We start from the raw sequence: 21993 nt of genomic DNA on the forward strand, positions 1-21993 counted from the left end.
AGCAGACAAAATATTACTAAACATAATACTTTTCAAATATCAAACATTATACTGTTTGTGTGACTTACATTTTTAAAATAATTTTATTTTCAAATAAATACCTCCCAGCACTGATAAAAAATGCTCCAAGTGTTCATCTCCAATTCTAAATTCTAGCTACTATTTATTGCTGTTTATCTATGAACATCTCAAACTTTAATTAAAGGAAGAATGAAATTTCAGTCAAAAGATTTAATCATTCAAATCGGCCACATTCTTAAGACAAAAGGTAAAATGCTGTTTTTCAGTTCAGCAACTCCACTGTACTCATCATTTCTCTTGAGGAAACATGGTGACACATAAGAAAAGACAAGGGATCAGAATCCTGTGATTAAAAATAAACAGATTGGGCTTCCCTGGTGGCGCAGTGGTTGAGAGTCCGCCTGCCGATGCAGGGGACATGGGTTCGTGCCCCGGTCCGGGAAGATCCCACATGCCACAGAGCGGCTGGGCCCATGAGCCATGGCCGCTGAGCCTGCGCGTCTGGAGCCTGTGCTCCGCAAAGGGAGAGGCCACAACGGTGAGGGGCCCGCGTACCATAAAAAAACAAACAAACAAACAAAACAGATCTGTTGTGGTTGCACAACACTGTGAATGTACTAATGCCGCTGAATTATAAAATGGTTAATTTTATATTATGTGAATTTCATCTCAATTTTAAAAAACATAGAGGTCATTTCATAGCCTCTATGTAAGTTTCTTTATGAATAAAATAGGCATAACATATTTTTTTAGCTGATCACCAGGCTTTTATACAGGAAAAGCTACTCTGGTTCCTCAAGTGATGTCTTTTTGAGTAGAAGTATTCTACTTTATGTATATTACACATATAATATAGTGTATCACTTAAACCTTCCAAGACAGTTATATATTTTCATCAGAGTTCACTTAATTTTCTAGAGAAGAAAAGCTCACTATAATGCCTAAAATATTTCTATAAGTCAGTAAGACCATCATTTAAGATGAGCAGTTGATAAATTCCAAATACAGAATACACAACACTGACTGGGATTTTCACTCCTGGATGCTTCTTTTACTAATATTTTGAAAACTGCTGAAAACACACTTCCTGAGAATTCAAAGGCCTCAATATGAATAGTTAAAAATAATATTAGGTATAAAAACAGATTAGGGATTTCCCTGGTGGCACAGTGGTTAAGAATCCGCCTGCCAATGCAGGGGACACGGGTTCGAGCCCTGGTCCAGGAAGATCCCACATGCCGCGGAGCAACTAAGCCCATGCGCCACAACTACTGAGCCTGCACTCTAGAGCCCGTGAGCCACAACTACTGAGCCTGCGTGCTGCAACTATTGAAGCCCGTGTGCTGCAACTACTGAAGCCCGCGTGCCTAGAGCCCGTGCTCCACAACAAGAGAAGCCACTGCAATGAGAAGCCTGCGCACCGCAATGTAGAGTAGCCCCCGTTCGCCAAAATTAGAGAAAGTCCATGCGTAGCAACGAAGACCCAAAGCAGCCATAAATAAACAAACAAACACAGTTAAAAAAAAAAAAAGATTAAAAGGAATCATATCATTTGTAGCTATTGCCTCTATTATTCTTTCTAGAAACAAAAAAAGAGATTATCCCACAACAAATTAAGAAAATGTCATAAGCATCCTTTCATCATGGGAAACAGCTGTGTTAAAGTTGCTGTGGCAAAGTGCTTACTTTACAACACAGGCCACAGAACAGTAATCAAAATTCATGCCAAGGTTTTACCTTGGAAGAAATCTTCAAGACTAACTTTTTTAGTTGTTATTATTATTATTAAGCTTTATTATTAAATATGACATATCTGCATTTTCACTTGCCTTTACCCAATGGGATATCAAAAATGTATGGATACTTAATGAATGAAGTAATCAGTAAGATCTGAGACTTCATTCCCGGTCTAGTGGTAAGAAGACAATGGTTTTATGTGACGTGCAAACTGCAGCTGAGCTAATTTGGTCTTTGATTTATGAATCTCCTTTTTGTAAACTTAGAGAACTAACTTTCAACACTACTTATCTGGCAAATGTATATCACGTCTTATGCGATCTCTTGGTAGTGTGTTAAAAGCTTCTTAAAATCAAAGACAGGGCCTTATATTTCTTCTACTCTCCCAAAGCACTTAGCACAGACCATGTTTAAAATACCTGATGCTTGACTGATTAGTTGAAATGTACACATGATTTGAACAATGCAGCTGTCAATTTGATTTCCTCAAGACAGGAACCTCGGGTAGCTCTCTCTGAGCACATAACATGTGCATGTTCAAATTCAGGAACCAAAGTTTTCAATATATGGTGTCTTTAGAAATCTACCTCGGCAGAGAAGCTCCTAATCCAGAAGTTTCAGGAGCAAACGCGCAAAACCTTACCTGCTTGAACACTTCTTCATCCTGGTGAGTGGTTCTCACCAGTTCTTGAATGAAGCCGTATGGGAGATTCCTACACAGCATGTACGGCACCAGGAAGGACGGCTGCTGCAGGGACCTGCAGACCCACGAAAGTCAAGGGCTCTGATGAATCAACTTGTCACCGTGTAGCAACAGAATATACAGAATGTCATGGAGCTGACAATCACAGGTCAAGCTTCAAATTTCCCCAATAATCCACACAATAGTCAATCATTTTAGGCAAAAGATCACCTCTCTCATTGTTAAGATAATCATTTTGGGGGGGCTTTTCAGTGAGAAACTATAGAAAGCTTTAAAGAATCCATCTTTGCCTCCAGATAGCCCTTGAAAAATAAAGCATTAGAAAAACCAAAGTATTATATGTCTCTTTTACTTATTTATTTATGCCTCATCCAATGGGGGGAAAAAAAGATTAGCAGTGGCTGAAGACTTTTTTAAGCTCTTATTAATTTTAACCATGGAACAGTGTTTAAGTTTTAGTACATGTGCATCATTTTCCTTTTTTTTTTTTCTGACAAATTTCAAAAATGGTTATGGTAAGATCATCCAGAATGAATAAATCTTGAACTTTGTCATTTTTCCTTTAGATGTTTTTTCATAAGAGAAATGAAATACAGAAATACTCTTTTATTAAACTTGAAACCTTTATGGGACCCTCTGAACAAAAATTAATAATGTAGTACACTTTGGGTGATTCCCATATTACCTATTCCACCACTATTCTTTATTATTGAATAACAGAAATTGATTATATGATACATGGAAAGTGATGATCTGCACATTTTTTTCAAGTATCTATACTGCTTTAAAGCAGCTGCTTTTAAACTGAATTACTAATTTCCTGCCCTGATGTCAACATATTTCAACCACAGTCTATCTCAATAAAGCACACAGAGTGTTTTACTTTCATAGTATTTTAGAGAAAGAAAGGGACCTCAGAAACCATCTAGTCAACCACTCATTTCATGGGTGAGGAAGTGAGTTATCCAACGTGGTGCAGAATGGCTGGGCAGCCTGATGGAGAAGGCCCTCTCCCTGCTAACAGCAAGCACATATTGGTTTTTCATACCTTGGTTGTGTGAGGGACCCTTGTAGTACTAATGCAGTATGGGATATGCACTGTGAGCGGATGTTGCTCAGAAGCTGGCTGACTGCTGGCTGGCTGCACATCTGCAAAGAAAGGTAGAGGTTAGGTCTACAAAGACAAACAAAATAATCCCATACAGTTGAAAACTGACAAGAGTCAGAAGAGATCAATCTGCAGGAAATGGCATCCTTTTCTCTTCCTTTACTGATGATGAACAAACTAGAGTAACTGTATCATCCAAGTATAATGTCTCCACTAAAATCTACAATTAGAGAAGAGAGAAGCAGAAGCTTCAGGTGACCACGTGGGGATTTCAGAGATATGCCCACTCTCTTTGCTTTTGCTAAGGTTAAGTGCAGCAAACCCCAAGAGGCCCTTCACAAATATGAAACTAACAGGTTGACAACCGGATTAGTTTCCAATGGAAAACCAGAACTAGAAAATGAAATTGGAGCGGGGGGGGGGATAAATTGGGAGATTGGGATTGACATATACACACTACTACATATACAATAGATAACTAATAAGGACCTACTGTATAGCACAGGGAACTCTACTTAGTACTCTGCAACGGCCTATATGGGAAAAGAATCTTAAAAAAAAAGAGTGGATATTTGTATATGTAAAACCGATTCACTTTGCTGTGTACCTGAAACTAACACAACCTTGTAAATCAACTATACTCCAATAAAAATTAAAAAAAAAAAGAAAATGCAATAGGAATGAAATGAGATAATAATAAAGTAACTCAGCATGAAATAGAAGAAAAAGTGAACCTTGCTGAGTTTAAACCCAGTTTTGCAATTTATTATTTATGTGATTCTGGACAATTACAGGTATCCCTCACTTTTTGAAAGCTCACTTTACGCCACTTGGCTTTTAGGAAAGACCGAGGTGAGTATATACTTCATCTCTCTGAGGTTCATTTGCTTATTAACACATGGAAAAAAATAATACTTATACCACACAGGACTACACTGGACTAATGAACAACTGTGAGAATGAGACCTAGCCAAGTGTCTGGCAGTCTAGGCGCTCCATAAATGTTGGTTATTATGATTACGACAGACTAGGAGAGAAATCATCAGGGCCGTGTAAGTCGCTGGCGGCAGTGGCACTTGGCCCTGTCACTTCTTCCCTCCACTAGGATGTGAGTTCCATGAGGACTGGGGTCCTCGCCTCTCTGGTTCACTGATCCACCCCCAGTTTCTAACACAGTGCCTGACCCATAGTAGATGCTCAGTAACCACTTCACTGATTGAATACATGAATGAATGCTCATTAGGGGGTCAAAAACCAATTATTTATCCACCACATAACCAGGTTTTTGTGGGGGGTTTAAAATGAATCCATTTCATGTTACCTTCGGTGCTTTTTTTTCCTCTATTCCAACTCGGTCAAAACACTCGATGAGGTAGTTCAGCATATCTGTCTCCTTGCACGTCTCAATGGTGAAATGGTCGCTGTAGGAATCCCAAGTACTTGCCCCACCAGAGGCTCCCAAACTTTGGAGAAAAGAAGAATGGATGATTTTTATCTGTTCTCAATAAATCATGTTTGACAGAGTTCGCACTTCTGCAGAAAGCCCGTTAGGGTCCCCACGCCCAGAACAAAGCACAGACACCCATGCAGCCGAGGCTGGAGCTTGTTTCACCTGCTCCAAGTCCAACAATAGCCATTTTTAGTAAACGTTTTATTGACCTAAGAAGAAAGTCTGTCCAGAAACCCAACATCTTATCTTCTTGGGAACAGCACCTTACAAAACCAGGAGGACTCTAAGAATTGCTACCGAGCGCTGGGCATTTGAAGGGATACCACACGTATGTAAATCCAACTGGCCAGCTGCAATTAGGCAGGCTTGGAGGTTAAAGCCAGCCTATACTATTACGTAATCGAAGTCTTCAGGAGGGAAGTTACAAAGGACTAACAAAACACCCCTCTTCCTAACATCTAGCACAGATCTTAAAAGCCTTCACCCAGCATTCGGCAACAGGACCAGGGCTTAGGAAAACCGTCCAGTTAGGAGACATGAAAAATATGTTAAAACACACATTTTCCAAAATGTTTGGCAAAAGGGACAAAGTAGTATAGTGAAAACAAAACAAAAACCTTGCACTAGGAGTATCCAAACTTGCATTCTATTCCCATCCCTACTGCTTACTTGTTACCTGAACCCAGAACTTCATCTCATCTGCAGTGAGGGTTCAATAAAATCATGGGGAGGTGCTTTGCAAAATATAAGCAGGATACAACGTGAGGCACTGTTATTATTAGTAACAACTATTCCCTGAGACCATTATCACAAGGGTTAGGTGTTAGGAAATCAAAGTTTAGATTAACCATCAATAGGTCAAATACCACATCTGATGTTTAACTCACAAATTTGATAGACATAAAAGATACAAAAAGATTAATCATGGCATAGGAAGAGGTCAGGAATTTTGAAATGAAGACAAATGAAAAAATATAAACTTAGCAAAAAAAAAAAATTTACATGTGAAAGATGATAAAGGTGGGGAAGAATATCAGGAACTTGAGATACCCATCCCTACTTCAGCCTGGGGCAGATAGGAGCTAGAAACTAAGGGAAGAATTAAGATATTAATGATATGTTATGCAGACAGATGCATAGATACACATAAGTAATTTTGGAATATATACATAACTGACCTTAGAATTTTAGAAGAATATACATAATTGACCTTGGAATGAAAGTATGATATTAGAGTATTTTAATTTAAAAAGATGAAAACAATGCCAAGGCTTTAAATCCAAGGCTCTCAGGCCAGAGTCTCATAAATCTGAATTCTTACAACTTACTTACTACATAGGTCTGATAGAAGGGAAGGGAGGAGGGGAGGCTGAGAAGCAGTTAAAAGCACAAGGCAGCCAACGTCCTCCTGACTGGGCAGGCAACGGAGCCACCCACAAAGTGCCTCACCAGAGACAAAGATGGGCAACCCAGGGTGGGAAACCTCAAAAAACCAAAAACAATTCTTGTGTCTTCACACCACTTAAATTTTGGGCTACATTTCATGGTATGGTAAGATCTGTTATCTGTTAATTGGCCTGACAACAGAAAGATGAGGACCGTAATAAAGCAAAGGGAAAAAAACAACAACATAAGAACAAAACAGAAAAACCCACCCATAAATATAAGAAGTGTGGTGAATCCCCAGAAGGAGACAGGGGAAAAAGATATTTGGCTTTACCTGCCACGATCTCGCTCTCAAGCTATCTGCTATCCCTCCCTCTTCCATCTGAGGTTAGTGACTCAGGGACTATATTCACTGCACATCCCAAAGATGAAATGTGCTAACACAGGCTTATAACTATACACGGTTAAAGTTAAATTCCCTTTGAGAAGCTCTCATAGATGACAATGAAAATAGATCTTCCTCGTGTTTAAAATGAAGTATTTAAACTATACATTTCCTTGCTAACAAGCCCCATCTTTCTCACATTTTTACACCTCTGAAATGGAAAGCATCTGATATTTGATGCCAATAGGTCCTTGCCAGTTGCAAGGAGTCAGTCTGATGCTGTGCCTGTGAACAACTGTGGGAAGTCAACACGCTTAGCTGGTGGCTGCTGATGCACCAACACTGGGTTCCATTCTCAGCCAAAACGTCCCCTTTCATTTTAACTTAGATCTGAACACCTCAAAGTCAACCGAAATGCCTTCACGAACATTTCGCAAAGGCATGAAAAATGACAGGGTGTGTACGAGACTGCCAGGCAAGGCAATGAGAGACACTCAGAATGTGTAAGAGAAGTCTCAAAGATAAAAGACGTTGATGTTATGTTGTGATCATCTGTCAGGCACCAAACAACACTTCCAAGTGACTTTCAGGAGAAGAGAAAGAAAGAAAAAAAAGAAACATAAGTTTAACTAAACAGAAAACATAGAATAAACCCTAGTGTTCATCAATGTGCTTCCAAATTATAAGATCAGTCCTAAGGGTGCCGAAGTAGATCATGAGCACAGGTATGCAAAGCGGCCAGTGTCACCAGGGATGTGCATGATTGTCAGTGGTCAAAACTGGTTTATAAGGATCTCTAGGTTTGAACTCAAATTTTGAATGTGATACTGAAGGAGCAAGGGGTGTACAGTTTATATGCATTAAATTTATGCTATCAATGGACGTTTTAAAATGTTTTAAAATAGTATTTCATTTTTTTCCTAAAGACGTTGTTATGAAATTCATGATGCTTTTACGACCGTAACATATGGAATATGACATTGGAAATATGTCATGTTTAAGTCCTAAGAGTATCTATAAAATTACACCTCCCTTGGGAGAATATGTGAACCATTTTCTGGTAACTACATCAACAATCCAACTGAATAACGTAATTACTTCACATATTGGAAATGCAGCTGCATCCTTCTGAAAACACAATGAAAATATTTCTGGGGATTTATACATGCATCAGATCTGTGTAAACTGAGTCACATTTTAAATGTACCAAGAAAACTTGTTTCTTAAAAGGATTCCATTGCAGTTTCTTTTCTTCTATCGTGGGAATAATCACCCTACTTCATTACTTTTTTAGATGCAGACTTCGGAATGGTATATTTTCTAGACGCAAGGCAAAGGCAGAGCTGGGCAGGGTCAAGCCATGTAAATTCCCTGAACAAATGTCTGCACTGCTCAAGGTCCTGGGGGTAGTACACTGAATCAAACAGATCAAGACCTTGTTATATGGCAACTACATTACAGAGAGGAGACAATTAAAAAAAAAATAACAGTATAGAAGTGCTGTAAGTGCTATGAAGAAAGGCAGAGTATGGGTGACAGGGGCAGGAAGAGTGTGTGAGTGTGAGTGTGAGTGTGTGTGTGTGTGTGTGCGTACATGTGGGATGCACGGTCTTGCAGGCCAGGGTGAGAGGCTTTGGGTCTTACTCTGTGGGAGAAGGGAAATCACTGGAGGGTTTGGGGGACAGACATGGTAGAAAGATTTCCTTTCGACCATCTCCGCTGCTTCATCTCCAAATAGTGATGAGGGGAAATGTCCATCTTTTCCACTATTTGCTAGTTTTCTCTTTCTCTGTTCACATAGGCTCATGACTTTCAAGATTTGATCTCCTTCACTGAAGTATCTAAGCAGTGAAAAGAAGAACCCAATAAACAAAAGAAAAACTTCTTTCTAGTCATCAACTTCCTAGGAAACAATCAGAAAACGTGTCCTCAGAATAATTCCTTTGTTATCTTTATTACAAAGATAACTCTCACTTCACTCATTTCCATTCCTGCAGGAAGTAGTTCCTTATAATTCTTATAGCTTTTTTCACAGAGCACTACGAAACATTGTAGAAGGACTGTTTTTGCCTTTCTTATATTAACCCTTATTATTACCACTATAAATAATTAACATAGGAATGTATGTCCTAACTACTTCACAAAAGGTGTACAACCCATCGATTCCACTGGGCGAGCACAAAGGGAGACAGAAACAAGCCCCCTTGACTGCCGCTTCTACGACATTCATCTTACCAGGCGAGAAGTGGGTTTTAAAAGTGTTTTCTTCAAAGTAAATAAAATTCTGAGAAGATCAATTAGAAAAGGGGAAAGAAAAAACTCTTCACTGACTGCCCAAATTAATAAGATTTTTCTGCTACTTCTTCTTGGTTCTGACATTACGTGCGTTCTCAAGTTCCTCTCTGTTTGTTTCATCAGTTATATATGAATACGCCCTGTCCTTCTACATTCTTTTTGATATCTATTCAGAATCTATAATTTCTAAAACCTGGACAGATCAGATTTCATTTTCATAGCCAGCAAAGGACCTGCCAACCGACTGGAGTGGGATTTTGTAATTAAGGAGTAAAATGCTGGCACTTTCTTGCCAAGGAACTGAGTAGCTGTGTAAACTCTGGGCAGCGAAATAACTAGTAAAGAATGAAAACGACACAAGTCCCACTGGGCAAAGATGGAGAAGCCAGAGGCAGCTGGGTACGGCGGGAGGCGTGTGAGTTCTGGACTCAGGCTCTGCCTTGTCCTAGTTGTGTGACTAACCTCCCTGTACCCACGTTTCCTCGCAGTAACTAGGGGCGGTGCTGTGAGGATTAGAGTGATAACGTAGGTTGAGTGCTGACACAGTACCTGGCAGGTGATGCTCATAATTATTCGCAGCTATGAGTACATAACCGGTAACATTTATTTCTCCTGATGAAGTCTACATCTGAGACAAGGTTGGGATGTTAGAAGTCTAGAGCGGAGTCAGTGAAAGCAGCATCCAATTCTGGTATCTTTGTTAGAGGAAGCTGGACTTCAACAGGCCAGGCAGAGACAGCGTTTCTCCCACAGACAGCTTACAGTAAAACAGATAATAAAGTACTTTTATCATGTACAGAAATTGATTCCTGACAAGGATGTCTGCTGCATTACTATAGTCATGGATTAGGACTTTATCTACATGAAAAAGACACTTCTATCTTTGGGAAATTTACTTGAGAAACAGTGATACAACGTTCAACCTAATACAAATATTGACCTTCCTGAATCAATATTCGACGTTGCACCAACACCCCTCTCTCTTTATATACCCTCTAATGACTCTTCTGAACACGGACGAAATGAATGCAGTGTACCTCACTCCTAAGGCTGTCTCTATTTTTATAGCCTGGAGCTATTTTTGAACACTGCTGGGCACAAATATCAACTCGGTCCAGAGGAAACTTCAATTTAAGAGCAAAATTGTAAGACAATGAGTGGGAGGGTTAGAAAGAAGGTGTTATTATATTTTCTTGCTCAAAGTCACCTAGAAGACCCAAGCGGTCTTTTTCACTTGGTTTTCAGGGGCGAACATTCAGCAACATCATGAGCTATGCTTTAGCCTCTGCTGCCATGCCACAGGCTGTCTAAACAAATACGGTCTGGCTTTACCAAGGCCAAGGAGGTGAATGATTAGCAAAATTTAAGATTAGAAGTAAAAGCAGCAGGACTTCCCTGGTGGCGCGGTGGTTAAGAATCCGCCTGCCAATGCAGGGGACAAGGGTTTGAGCCCTGGTCTGGGAAGATCCCACAGGCCGCAGAGCAACTAAGCCCGTGAGCCACAACTACTGAGCCTGCATGCCTAGAGCCCATGCTCCGCAACAAGAGAAGCCACCACGATGAGAAGTCCACGAGCGGCAATGAAGAGTAGCCCCCGCTTGCCGCAGCTAGAGAAAGCCCGTACGCAGCAATGAAGACCCAACACAGCCAACAATACATAAATAAATTTTTAAAAATTTATTAAAAGAAGACGTGAAAGCCGCATCACAGTTATACCAGACAGTATGACCCCATATGCTCTTCAATGGATTGCCCGGAGTGAGCTGGAGAGGGACACACACACACACACAAGTTCCAGCCCCTCTGCCATTCCTAAATAGCAGCAATCCATGCAACTGTACATAAGAAAACATGCCTCCCAGAGTAGATGCTGCTCACATCTGGCAGCTCGTAAGAATACTCTTCCAACAGATAAATGGAGGGCCTCTCATTTTAGATCTTAGCGTGGGTGAACTTAATGACGACTGATCTTAACGATGACTGATCCTATTCATGTTCTTGACAAATGATTACATGTAAGTTTTTCTCCAAACTTGCCAGGCAACAACTATGAAATTTTTTCTGTGTACCACTTTACCCCATGAGAGGGTCCTAATGCTTTAGTACATGCAAAGTTTCTCACATCTTGACTCTCCAGGCCACCTGAAGTCATTTGACCCTATCCTGTTTGGATTCAAAGCACACCTCTAATTAGGACTTATGAAAGTTAGTTCCTAAGCACCTAGGCACATGCAGGGGTAAGACTCCATTCCTCTGATACCTGGACCCAAACTGGACACAAGAAAACTCATCACCACCACCACCACCTTCATCATCACCATCATCATCATCTTCTTCTCCATCTTCATCACTACTGTCCCCAGAAAGTGCGAGGAAGAGGAAGGAGAAAGGACTGTCGTACATACTACCATAACAAAAGCAAAAAGAGTCATCAGGGAACAAAGGAAAGCAGAGAGGAGGAAAGCTTTTACAATTGCTGGCCTTTTAATGAAATCTTACGCTACAAGTTTTGTCTACTGACATGCAGAAAAATAATTCACCTAAATTATATAAAGGGATAGGAACACTTGAGGGGTGGAGGGCGTGGATTAATGGAGTCACGATACTGCTTCTTTCTAAGGGGCTGAAAACAAAGTGTCAAGGTATAACCACTTGCCAGAGGTAAGGGATCTGCTCCCTCAACCCCTCGGTCTGACTGTATTTCAACTGTGATTAGCAACAGTACGAAACGTGGAAAAGTGGTCCTGTGAGCCCCAACTCTCAAATACAAGCTGCCCAGTCTCTGAAGTGCATTTGTCATGAGGCGTGACACGTGCACTCGATTTCAAACACCAAGTGACTTCTTTTTATTTTGTACAGGAAGGAGGAAGAGTGAGGGGGAAGGAGGGGAGAAAGGGTCTCACCATCAAGCAACCCATACTTTCTGATGTGACTGAAGCCTGGCTGGGCGTGGACTCGGGGCACGAGCCTACCGAACCAGTTAGACACGCGGGTTAATGACCCCAAACAGAGAAACACAGGTAACTGAGGTCAGTGCCACACGACAGTTCTTCCAAACCGTGTTAATCTCCTCTCCCTGCACTGCAAACACGCACCCGACTCTCCTGCTGCATAGATACCTAGGAGAGCTCCTTAGGGAGGAGGGCCGTCTGCTCACGGCACCCACACCGGGTGAGGCGGACAGTAAAGGTGGCCCCGCGCCGGTGGGTCTCTGTCGGGAGGAGGTGGCGGGCACGGCTTGAGGGCTACTAGCTGGGGTGGGCAGGCCTGGGGAGCTCGACAGGATGGAGCTGCCCAAGGACCGCGGGGCAGGAGAAGATGACGACCCCCAGGGGTGGGTGACAGTGTAGGGCCGGTACCGCGGAGACGAGGGCTGGCTTCCCGCAGGTGTCCCCGCAGCTGCGCCGTGAGGACTGAGGGAAGCGGAAGGAGTGGACGCCTGGCTGGCTGCCCGGGACGGGGGCGCCAGAGGCAGACTCATCACTGGCACAGAGCTCCAGACACTCGTGCTGGGAGCTGGGCTAGTCTCATAGAGGCTAAACGAGTTGAGAAAGGGAGGAAAGGAGAGAAAATTGAAGAAAAGCTTGAGACAAATAACTAAAATGGAAAACATCATGTTTTTAAAGAAGAGTATAATTTCACTTCATATCTCTAAGCGTTCAAGTATACAGATCTTTTAGAGACTCATCTAAATAACTGTAATCAGACTGCCGTACTGATTTAGAGGCTATACTTACGAGAAAGCCTTCTTTCCAAAGAATAATATACTATATACAGTCATTTGTTCCTACAACTTAATTTACCAATAGCCTAACCATGGAAAGCAAGAGACCCAAGTGGAAGAGACAATATCTCCTCAATGAGTCAATCCATCCCCCAAACACAATACATGTCATAATCTGCATGACAGGCCCACAAATGAACATTCCCTTCTCTTACATACTTCCTGGCTATTTTACCACCAATGAGATGTGCAAAAAGAACCACACCGACCTAGATAAAGAGCTGGCACCGAAGGAACCCACGCTGCAGAACATGGGGCTTGTTCCCGGATTGGAGCCAGTATTTAGCATGAGATTTCTGTCTGGTGACCGAGCTGCCGCTGCAATTGGCTGGGATGTGGCTGTCAGACTGGCAAATGGGTTTTCATCTCTAGTCTGAGTGGACATCATTAGCACTTCCATTAAAATCTGGCCAATCAAGTCCTTAAAATCAGAGAACACTGTTGGAAAGGCAGAATAAAGAAGAGGTTACACATGGTTCTTCATACACACGGTCCTCGAATAAGCCAAAGTGAACCAGAGAAGTTCGATGTGGTATCTTGGGTTGGATTCTGGAACAGTAGAAGGCCGTCAGTAGAAAACCTGGTGAAATCCAAATAAGGTCTGGAGTTTAGTTAACAGTAATATCTTAGTTCTGACAAATATACTATGGTCATGTAAGATGTTAGCATTAGGGAAAACTGCGTGAAGTGTATATAGGAGCTCCCTGCACTATCTCTAGAACTTTCTGTAAATCTAAAATTATTCCAAAACAGAAAGCTTATTAGAAAAAAAAAAACAAAAAAGAACTGGAGCCCAGCTGATGAGAGTCACTGCTGATATATATTAACTATAAAAAGAAGCTACTCCCAACTACAGAGGTTAGTTTATCACACTAGAAATGCAACTGGGTTAATATTTCTTCACCTATATATGTTTATATACAGTTAAACTATTAAGTACAAAGTTCAAAGTATTTTATGAAGGGTCTAATATTTAGTTGCCACCTGCCTTTCTGGAGCAGACTCTGTCTTCTAGCTTCCTTCTTATTCTTTGCAGCTCCCAACTGCTTTACTGTAGGTCTTTAGATATATTTTAAATATTACTAAATAAATAAAATGTCTAACCCATGTAAATCTTATCTGATTTGTTATTAAAAATTACCACCTATGTATGTACTGGACAGATTTGAGAATCTTAACAGTTACAATAATTACAAGTGGCAGGGTTTTGAAACTCATGGTTGCTAAGCTCATCTCTATAACCAGAGTTAAGAAGACCTCAGTGAAGTCAGAAGGAACACAGAGGACTCGTGTGTGTCTGTGTGTGTCGGTGTGTGTGTATGTGTGTGTGTGCACGCATGTCTGTCATGGAAGACAGGCAGCAGAGAAAAGGAAATGCAATCTCCTTGATGTTCATTCACTCATTTAAAATATATCTACTGAGGGATTATTAAGTGCAGGCACTGGGAATACATCAGTGAGCAAAACAGACAAAAATTCCTGCCATCAGGGAGGTTATATACTAGTGACACGTAGAAGAACACTCCAGCGCACTTCCCCTCCCTCTTCTGTTCTCGAAATGACTGCTGTAGAGAAAAGTGAGTGTGCCCTGTAATGCTGGTATCTTGCTAAGAGTTTTATTATTTTGCTGTAAGTGTGGTTTAGTGTAGCCTCTTAAAATAGAATCCTGTAAACACTGCAAAATATCAACATGTGCTATCTTGCTAAGCAGTTTAATCAAGCAGATTTACTCCACTGTCTCCATATGACCCGGGAGGCACTTACAGCGGGTATAGGTCATCCAGAGCGCCTCTCTCAGGATCCCCGGAGACTACCCAGTATACTCCTGCCCAGAGTATAAGAGGCGCTAATGCTCTAAGCACCTTCTTATTGCAAAGGAAAAAACTTCAACCCTGTGACAGTAAAGACTATTAACTTATTTATACAGTTTTCCTTTAGAGAAATCATAAAAGTAAAAAAAATAATTTATCAATAAGATAGGTGGAAAGTAGCTAAACAGCAGTGTCCTCATCAACCAGTATCCTTGTAATCAAAAATACAACTGCAGGGGCTTCCCTGGTGGCGCAGTGGTTGAGAGTCCGCCTGCCGATGCAGGGGACACGGGTTCGTGCCCCAGTCCGGGAAGATCCCACATGCCGCAGAGCAGCTGGGCCCGTGAGCCATGGCCGATAGGCCTGCGCGTCCGGAGCCTGTGCTCCGCAACGGGAGAGGCCACAACAGTGAGAGGCCCGCATATCACAAAAAAAAAAAAAAAAAAAAAAATACAACTGCAAAGCAAGACAATGAATGTGGATAGGAGGGAAAGACAAAAGATTTTTCATTCTGGTTTTCTATTAAGGGCTCTGAAATAAGACAGCTGAGCTTGATTCCTACCTTCTTTTGGGTTCTGCTTAAATTGTGCAGAAAGAGAAGAAAGAAAGATGACATCTCTGTCCCGGTCCTTCCAGGAGACACGGAAGATCTTACAGACCAGCTGTAAGGCCTGTTCTTCAGACACTTCAGAACCTGATGAAGGCTCCTTGTGAGGAAGAAGATTTGAGGGTTAATTTCAAGTAGTAGGAGGTGTGAGTTAGACTTTAACAGAAATACCTAATTCTGATTTAATTTCTTTACAAATGAGGATATTTTAGAAATGCATAACACTATTCACCTACTGATTTAGGGAAAAATAAACTTGCTACTATGACTTCAAGGTTACAATATGTAGGTCTCATGAGCTTACAACAAAAGTCTATGGGGGGGAAGTATAAAACAGCAGGATTGTTGTCAGCAATTGCCTAGGAAGACAGTGATAAAGGATGTACATATATCCCATTTATTTACTCTTTTGAATGCTAAAAGACCAGGTTGACATTCTAGGTATATAACCAATTTTTCTCTAGAAATTTTTCCAGAATTCATTTTTCACTACTTTAAATCACAGAAAGTATCATATATGAAAGAACTTTGTAAACATTCAAAACCTATACAAAATAAAGCACTGCACCACCAGGAGGCTACAGTCCAGCTTCTTTTTTTTTTTTAAGAAGTTTGTTTTTTAATCATTATTATGTAGTCCCAATGGCAAGATTTTTTTTTAATTTATTTATTTTTGGCTGTGTTGGGTCTTTGTTTCTGTGCGAGGGCTTTCTCTAGTTGTGGCAAGTGGGGGCCACTCCTCATAGCGGTGCACGGGCCTCTCACCATCACGGCCTCTCTTGTTTCAGAGCACAGGCTCCAGACGCGCAGGCTCAGTAATTGTGGCTCATGGGGCCAGCCGCTCAGCGGCATGTGGGATCCTCCCAGACCAGGGCTCGAACCCGTGTCCCCTGCATTGGCAGGCAGATTCCCAACCACTGCGCCACCAGGGAAGCCCCCCAGTCCAGCTTCTAATAACGTTGCCGAACACCAATACTTTACTGAACAGAAAGTGATGCAATTATCTCTACCAGTTCTACACCACGACACACACCAAAAACCCAAAAAATCCTTTTTCTAAATATAGGGAACTAAAGCTCAGATGATAACAAAATATAAAAGCCTCCTGTTTCCTCACATTCTTGCTTCAATTCCCAGTCATTTCCCTCAGAATACAACCAAAGATGTGATGACCTACTTGCTTAAGCAATTAAAGACCGACAGAAAAAAATTCAAATTAGCTCTAAATTTGCTAACATTTACTGATAAAAACATGGACCTGGGGCTTCCCTGGTGGCGCAGTGGTTGAGAGTCCGCCTGCCGATGCAGGGGACACGGGTTCGTGCCCCGGTCCGGGAGGATCCCACATGCTGCGGAGCATCTGGGCCCGTGAGCCATGGCCGCTGAGCCTGTGCGTCCAGAGCCTGTGCTCCGCAACGGGAGAGGCCACAGCGGTGAGAGGCCCGCGTACCGCAAAAAAAAAAAACCAAAAAAAAAAACATGGACCTGAAACAAGATAACTGAAGGATTTTTATCAGATAAAAGGACTGAGTTATACTTCCATTAACAAGGGTGATCAAGGCTACCCACTTTTCCTGAAAAAAGTAAAAGAAAAAAAGAAAAAACCCAGTCACCTAAATAGGATCTGCTGGTTTGGGGTGGCATTCTCTCATAGACTTTACAGATACAAGACATGAAGCAGTGCTTATTTATATTACCTGTAACTAAAAACAGAAGCAAGGGCTTCATCTCTTACCAACCTTATCGCTGAGGCTCCTTTTTTCTCTTCGGTCATTTTCATCAACTTCCATATTTTCAATTCCTGAATCCACATCCACCTGGGACATGCTTTAAGTATAAAAGACAATCAGTCTTTTACCTTTGATAAATCCACCCAATGTCATAGCTGCTGGTTGAGGAAAAGTTTTTGTTTTCTGGGGTTTTTTTTTTTTGGCCGTGTGCCGCACGGCTTAAAGGACCTTAGTTCCCCTACCAGGGATTGAACCCGGGCCCTCAGCACTGAAAGCACCAAGTCCTAACCATGGGACCGCCAGGGAATTCCCTGAGTAAAAGTTTTAAAATATGAATCACAATCAGTCAGGAAAGCAAAATAATAAAGGTTCATCTTTTTTCTCATTAATTTTTAAGAGCTCTTCATATATTAGGATATAAACATTCTATCATTCTTGTTGAAAATATTTTTCCCAAGTTGTCATTTCCTTAGGCTCACTTTCAAAAAAAATAATAATATTGTTGGAAATATTTTCCTCAAGTTGTTATTTTCTTAGGCTCACTTTCAAAAACAAAACTTAAGAGCAGATTTTCTATACATACTATTTCTAAATGATATACAATCAATCAGAGCCTGATTACAAAATCTGGTGAAGTACATATATTATTTCCCCCACATTAAATAACTGTCCCAGCACCATTTATTGAAAAGACCATCCTTTTCAACACCAATATGAAATCACCTACGTCATATGTCCAACTATCATATGTGTGAGGGTCTCCTTCTGGATACTCATTGCTGTTCCATTAGACAATCTGTCCCTGAGCCAATACCACTGTATTGTACTTACTACGACTTCACAATAAAGCTTGCTATCTGCTAGGTCAACGCCTCTACCTTGTTCTTCTACTTCAAGACAGTCTTGGCCATTCTTGGCCCTTTGCTCTTCCACACATACTTAAGAATCAGCTTGACAGGTTCCTTAAAACTCCTGTTGGGATTTTGACTAGAATTTCACTGACTCTATAGATCAAATTGCGAAGAAAAGACCTCATTATATTACTGATCTATCCATGGACAAGGTACTGCTCTCCAAGTATTTAAGGTCTTCTTTCAATAAACTTTGATAATTTTCTAAGTCTTTCACTTCTTTTGCTAAATTTATCTTTAGGCACTATATATATATACATATATATATGTGTATATATGTGTGTATATATATGTGTATATATATATATATTTTTTGGCTGTGTTGGGTCTTTGCTGCTGCATGCAGGCTTTCTCTAGTTGTGACAAGGGGGGGGCTACTCTTCGCTGTGGTGCGCGGCCTTCTCATTGCGGTGGCTTCTCTTGTTGCGGAGCATGGACTCTAGGCGCGTGGGCTTGCTTCAGTAGTTGTGGCTCACGGGCTCTAGAGCCCAGGCTCAGTAGTTGTGGCGCACGGGCTTAGTTGTTCCGCAGCATGTGGGATCTTCCCAGACCAGGGCTCGAGCCCATGTCCCTTGCATTGGGAGGCGGATTCTTAACCACTGCGCCACCAGGGAAGCCCGGCACCAAATATTTTTTTTTTTTTTTTTTTTTTGCTGTACGCGGGCCTCTCACTGCTGTGGCCTCTCCCGCCGCGGAGCACAGGCTCCGGACACACAGGCTCCGCGGCCACGGCTCGCGGGCCCAGCCGCTCCGCGGCATGTGGGATCCTCCGGGATAGGGGCACGAACCCGTGTCCCCTGCATCGGCAGGCGGACCCTCAACCACTGCGCCACCAGGGAAGCCCCACCAAATATTTTTAAATAAAATTGTGAATGGGCCTTTTTAAAAATTAAGTTTTCTAATTTGTTGCGAGTACATAGTAATGTAACTGACTTTAGACACAGACCTCTTATAAGCTACTTGTTTACTTATACACTGGGCTTATAAGGCAATCATTTTATCTCCAAATAATAACTGTTTTGTTTCTTTCACTCCAATCCTAACTTGCTTTACTGCAGTGGGTAGGATCCCATGTTGAATAGAAGCAGAAACAGCACTCATCCTTTTTTTATTCCTGATTTTAAAGAGAATGCTTCTAATTTCTTACCACTGAGTATGAGAGCTGCTGTGGTTTTTTGGTAGATGTCCTTTATATTAGTGAGAATAAGAGGCTATGCTGTGGTAACACATACACTCTGCAATCTTAGAGGCTTCACACTATAAGCGTTTGTTTCTTGCTTCCGCAAAGTTTGATGAGTGAAGCAACCTTACTCCATCTGTAATCTATGCCGTCTGTAATATACAGCCTCCAAGGTCACTGGAGCAAGAGAAGAGAGGGATGGAGGAGGAACATTGGCTCAACTGCCTTCACCTAAAAGTGACACATGTCACTTCCATTCACAAGTCTACTGGACAGAACTAGTTAATTGGCCCCCATCTAATGGCAAAGGAGACTGGAAATGCAGGGGAGCCTGTGGAATATTTGGTGAGCTCTGTCTCTGCCCTACAGTTTAAGGATGCAACTTTCTGTCTCCTGTTTGCTAAGATTTTTACCATGAATCAGTGTTGAATTGTATCACATCTTTGCAACTTCCAAGATTATATGGCTTTTCTATTTAATATATAATGTGGTGAATAATATTTACAGATTTTCTAATGTTAAAGCACCTTTGCATTCTTAAGATAAACCCAAGTTGGTCGTGTTATATTATTTTTTTTAACTAATCTTTTAGTTGAAATATACAGAAATGTGCATACATGATGTGTTTGGCTGAACAGTTTCACAAAGGAAACATACTAATGTAACCGGCACCCAGATCAAGCAACAGAACATTACCAGCACCCCAAAAGTCCCCCCCTCATGATCCTTTCAATCACTACTACGCTAGCCCACAGTAACTGCTATCCTGGCATCTAGCCCCATAGATGTTTTGTCTTCTTTTTATGTGCTGCAGTATTTGATTTGCCAGTATCTTCAGACTTTGGCAAATATGTTTATAAGTATGATTACCATGTAATTAATTTTCTTCTTTTACATTATTCTTGTCTGGTTTTGTACATTAAGGTCATATTAGCCTCGTAAACTGATTTGGTAAGTTTAAAATTTACCTGAAAAAATGTGTGTAAAGTTGGAATGCTGGAATTACCTATAAAATCATTTGAGAAACGTGCTTTCTTTGGAAAATTTTAAAATGCTGATTCAATTTATTTCACTTTTTTTTTTTTATTATTCAGGTTCTCTCTTTTTTCTTGAGTCAATTTTGGGAGAATGTGTTTTTCTAGGAATTTGATTTTCATCTAAATTTAAAAATTTATGTGCATCCTGCATATTTACATTTTACATTTATACTTACTGAAATTCTCTTCTTCAGTAACAAGTATTACTGAGTGCCCATTCTATGCAGGCATTGTTCCAGGTGTCTGAGATGCCAACAAACAAACAGACAAAAAAAACCCTGCAGCATGGAGCTTCCATTCTAGTTAAAGATAATAAACAATAAACAAAGCATATAGTATATGATAAGTGCTATGGAAAAATTAAAGAAAAAAGAGCAGGGAAAAGGCAATTGAGAGGGCAGGGCTTTCCCCCTTTTAAATGGGGTGACCTCACTGAAATGCTATCTGGGCAAAAATATGAAGGAGGTTAGCCATGCACATATCCAGAGGAAAAGTATTCCAAGAAAAGGGGTTTTATTCCCAATATTTATTTATATTCTTTTTCCATTTTTCATTTTTAATATATTATATATAGCTTTATATTCTCTTTAAGAAGCACATTAGCTGCAACACACAAATGATGATATGTAATATTTGTTATTGTTCAGTTCTAGATACTTCCAAATTTCCATTATGATTTCTTCTTTGACTTGTATTTAGAAGCATGATGTTTTTAAAATTTCCAAATTCATGATGGGTTTTTAAAAGATTTTTTTACCTTATATAATTATCTAAGCTAATGTCAGAAAACATGATCTGTATGATTCTGACTCCTGAAACCTTTGGGTCAATGGGTCTTATCAGAAAAGAATGTGTATTCTCCAACTGCAGAGTGCAAAGTTCTGTATCTTTCAATTAGATCAAACTTGTTAGCTGTGTTGTTTAATTTGTCCATATGCTTACTGATGTTTATTCTCTTTGCTCTATTGATGGCTGAAGAAGACGTTAAGAACCTCCCATTATGATTATGTCTGTGTCAATTTCCTCTAGTTCTATCAAGATTTGCCTTATTTCATGTTGCTATTATATTACTAAGTGCATATACTTTGGAAACTGTTATATCCTACTGGTAAACTAAACACTTATCACTGTACAGTGCTTATTTCTAGTAATACTTTGTGACAAAGTCTAATTTATTAACATACTTTCCCCTATTTTCTTTTGTTTAGTATTTGCCTGGTATATTTTTTCCCTTTCTTTTATTTTCAAACTTTCTCTAAGCTAATGTTTCAGGTATGCATTCAGTAAACAAGAATAAAGCTGTGTTCTATTTTGTTTTTAATCCAACCTGACGTTTCACTGTGATTTACTGTGATTACTGACATATTTTCATTTCTTTTAACCATCTTATTTTGTGCTGTTTGCCTCTTTTTTAAAATCTGTGTTTCTTTCTTCCCTTTCTTTGAATTGACTTAAATCCCCTCCCTACCCACCCCAATTCCATATTTTCCCTTTGTTGGTTTGAAAATAAACTCTTTCTGTTTTTTCAGTGGTTACCCTTGAAACTTTATCAAGTATTCTTTTTTTTTTTTTTTTTTTTTTTTTAGAGTTTGACAAATTTATTGGTATTTTATTTTTTTTCTTTTTGCGGTATGCGGGCCTCTCACTCTTGTGGCCTCTCCCGTTGCGGAGCACAGGCTCCGGATGCGCAGGCCCAGCGGCCATGGCTCACGGGCCCAGCCGCTCCGCGGCATATGGGATCCTCCCAGACCGGGGCACAAACCCGTATCCCCTGCATCGGCAGGCGGACTCTCAACCACTGCGCCACCAGGGAGGCCCATATTGGTATTTTAGTAAAGACATTCATCT

General features: G+C 40.7%; 1 protein-coding gene across 2 annotated transcripts in view; it reads right to left on the reverse strand.

Annotated features, from left to right (window-relative positions):
* UBE4B (ubiquitination factor E4B) overlaps positions 1-21993 on the reverse strand; it is a 117377-nt gene that overhangs the window by 52081 nt on the left and 43303 nt on the right. The window contains exons 4-10 of one of the 2 annotated variants that reach the window (XM_081226414.1): positions 17027-17114; positions 15243-15387; positions 13079-13307; positions 12205-12621; positions 4891-5032; positions 3510-3610; positions 2402-2516 (exon numbers count right to left, since the gene is read on the reverse strand). In XM_081226414.1, coding sequence (XP_081082540.1) covers positions 2402-2516; positions 3510-3610; positions 4891-5032; positions 12205-12621; positions 13079-13307; positions 15243-15387; positions 17027-17114 — 1237 coding nt within the window. The remainder of the gene's footprint in view (positions 1-2401; positions 2517-3509; positions 3611-4890; positions 5033-12204; positions 12622-13078; positions 13308-15242; positions 15388-17026; positions 17115-21993) is intronic. The other variant, XM_081226413.1, reaches the window with a different exon arrangement.

The sequence above is a fragment of the Mesoplodon bidens genome (genome assembly GCF_964165515.1).
Source record: "Mesoplodon bidens genome assembly, chromosome: 2".
Taxonomy (NCBI): domain Eukaryota; kingdom Metazoa; phylum Chordata; class Mammalia; order Artiodactyla; family Ziphiidae; genus Mesoplodon; species Mesoplodon bidens.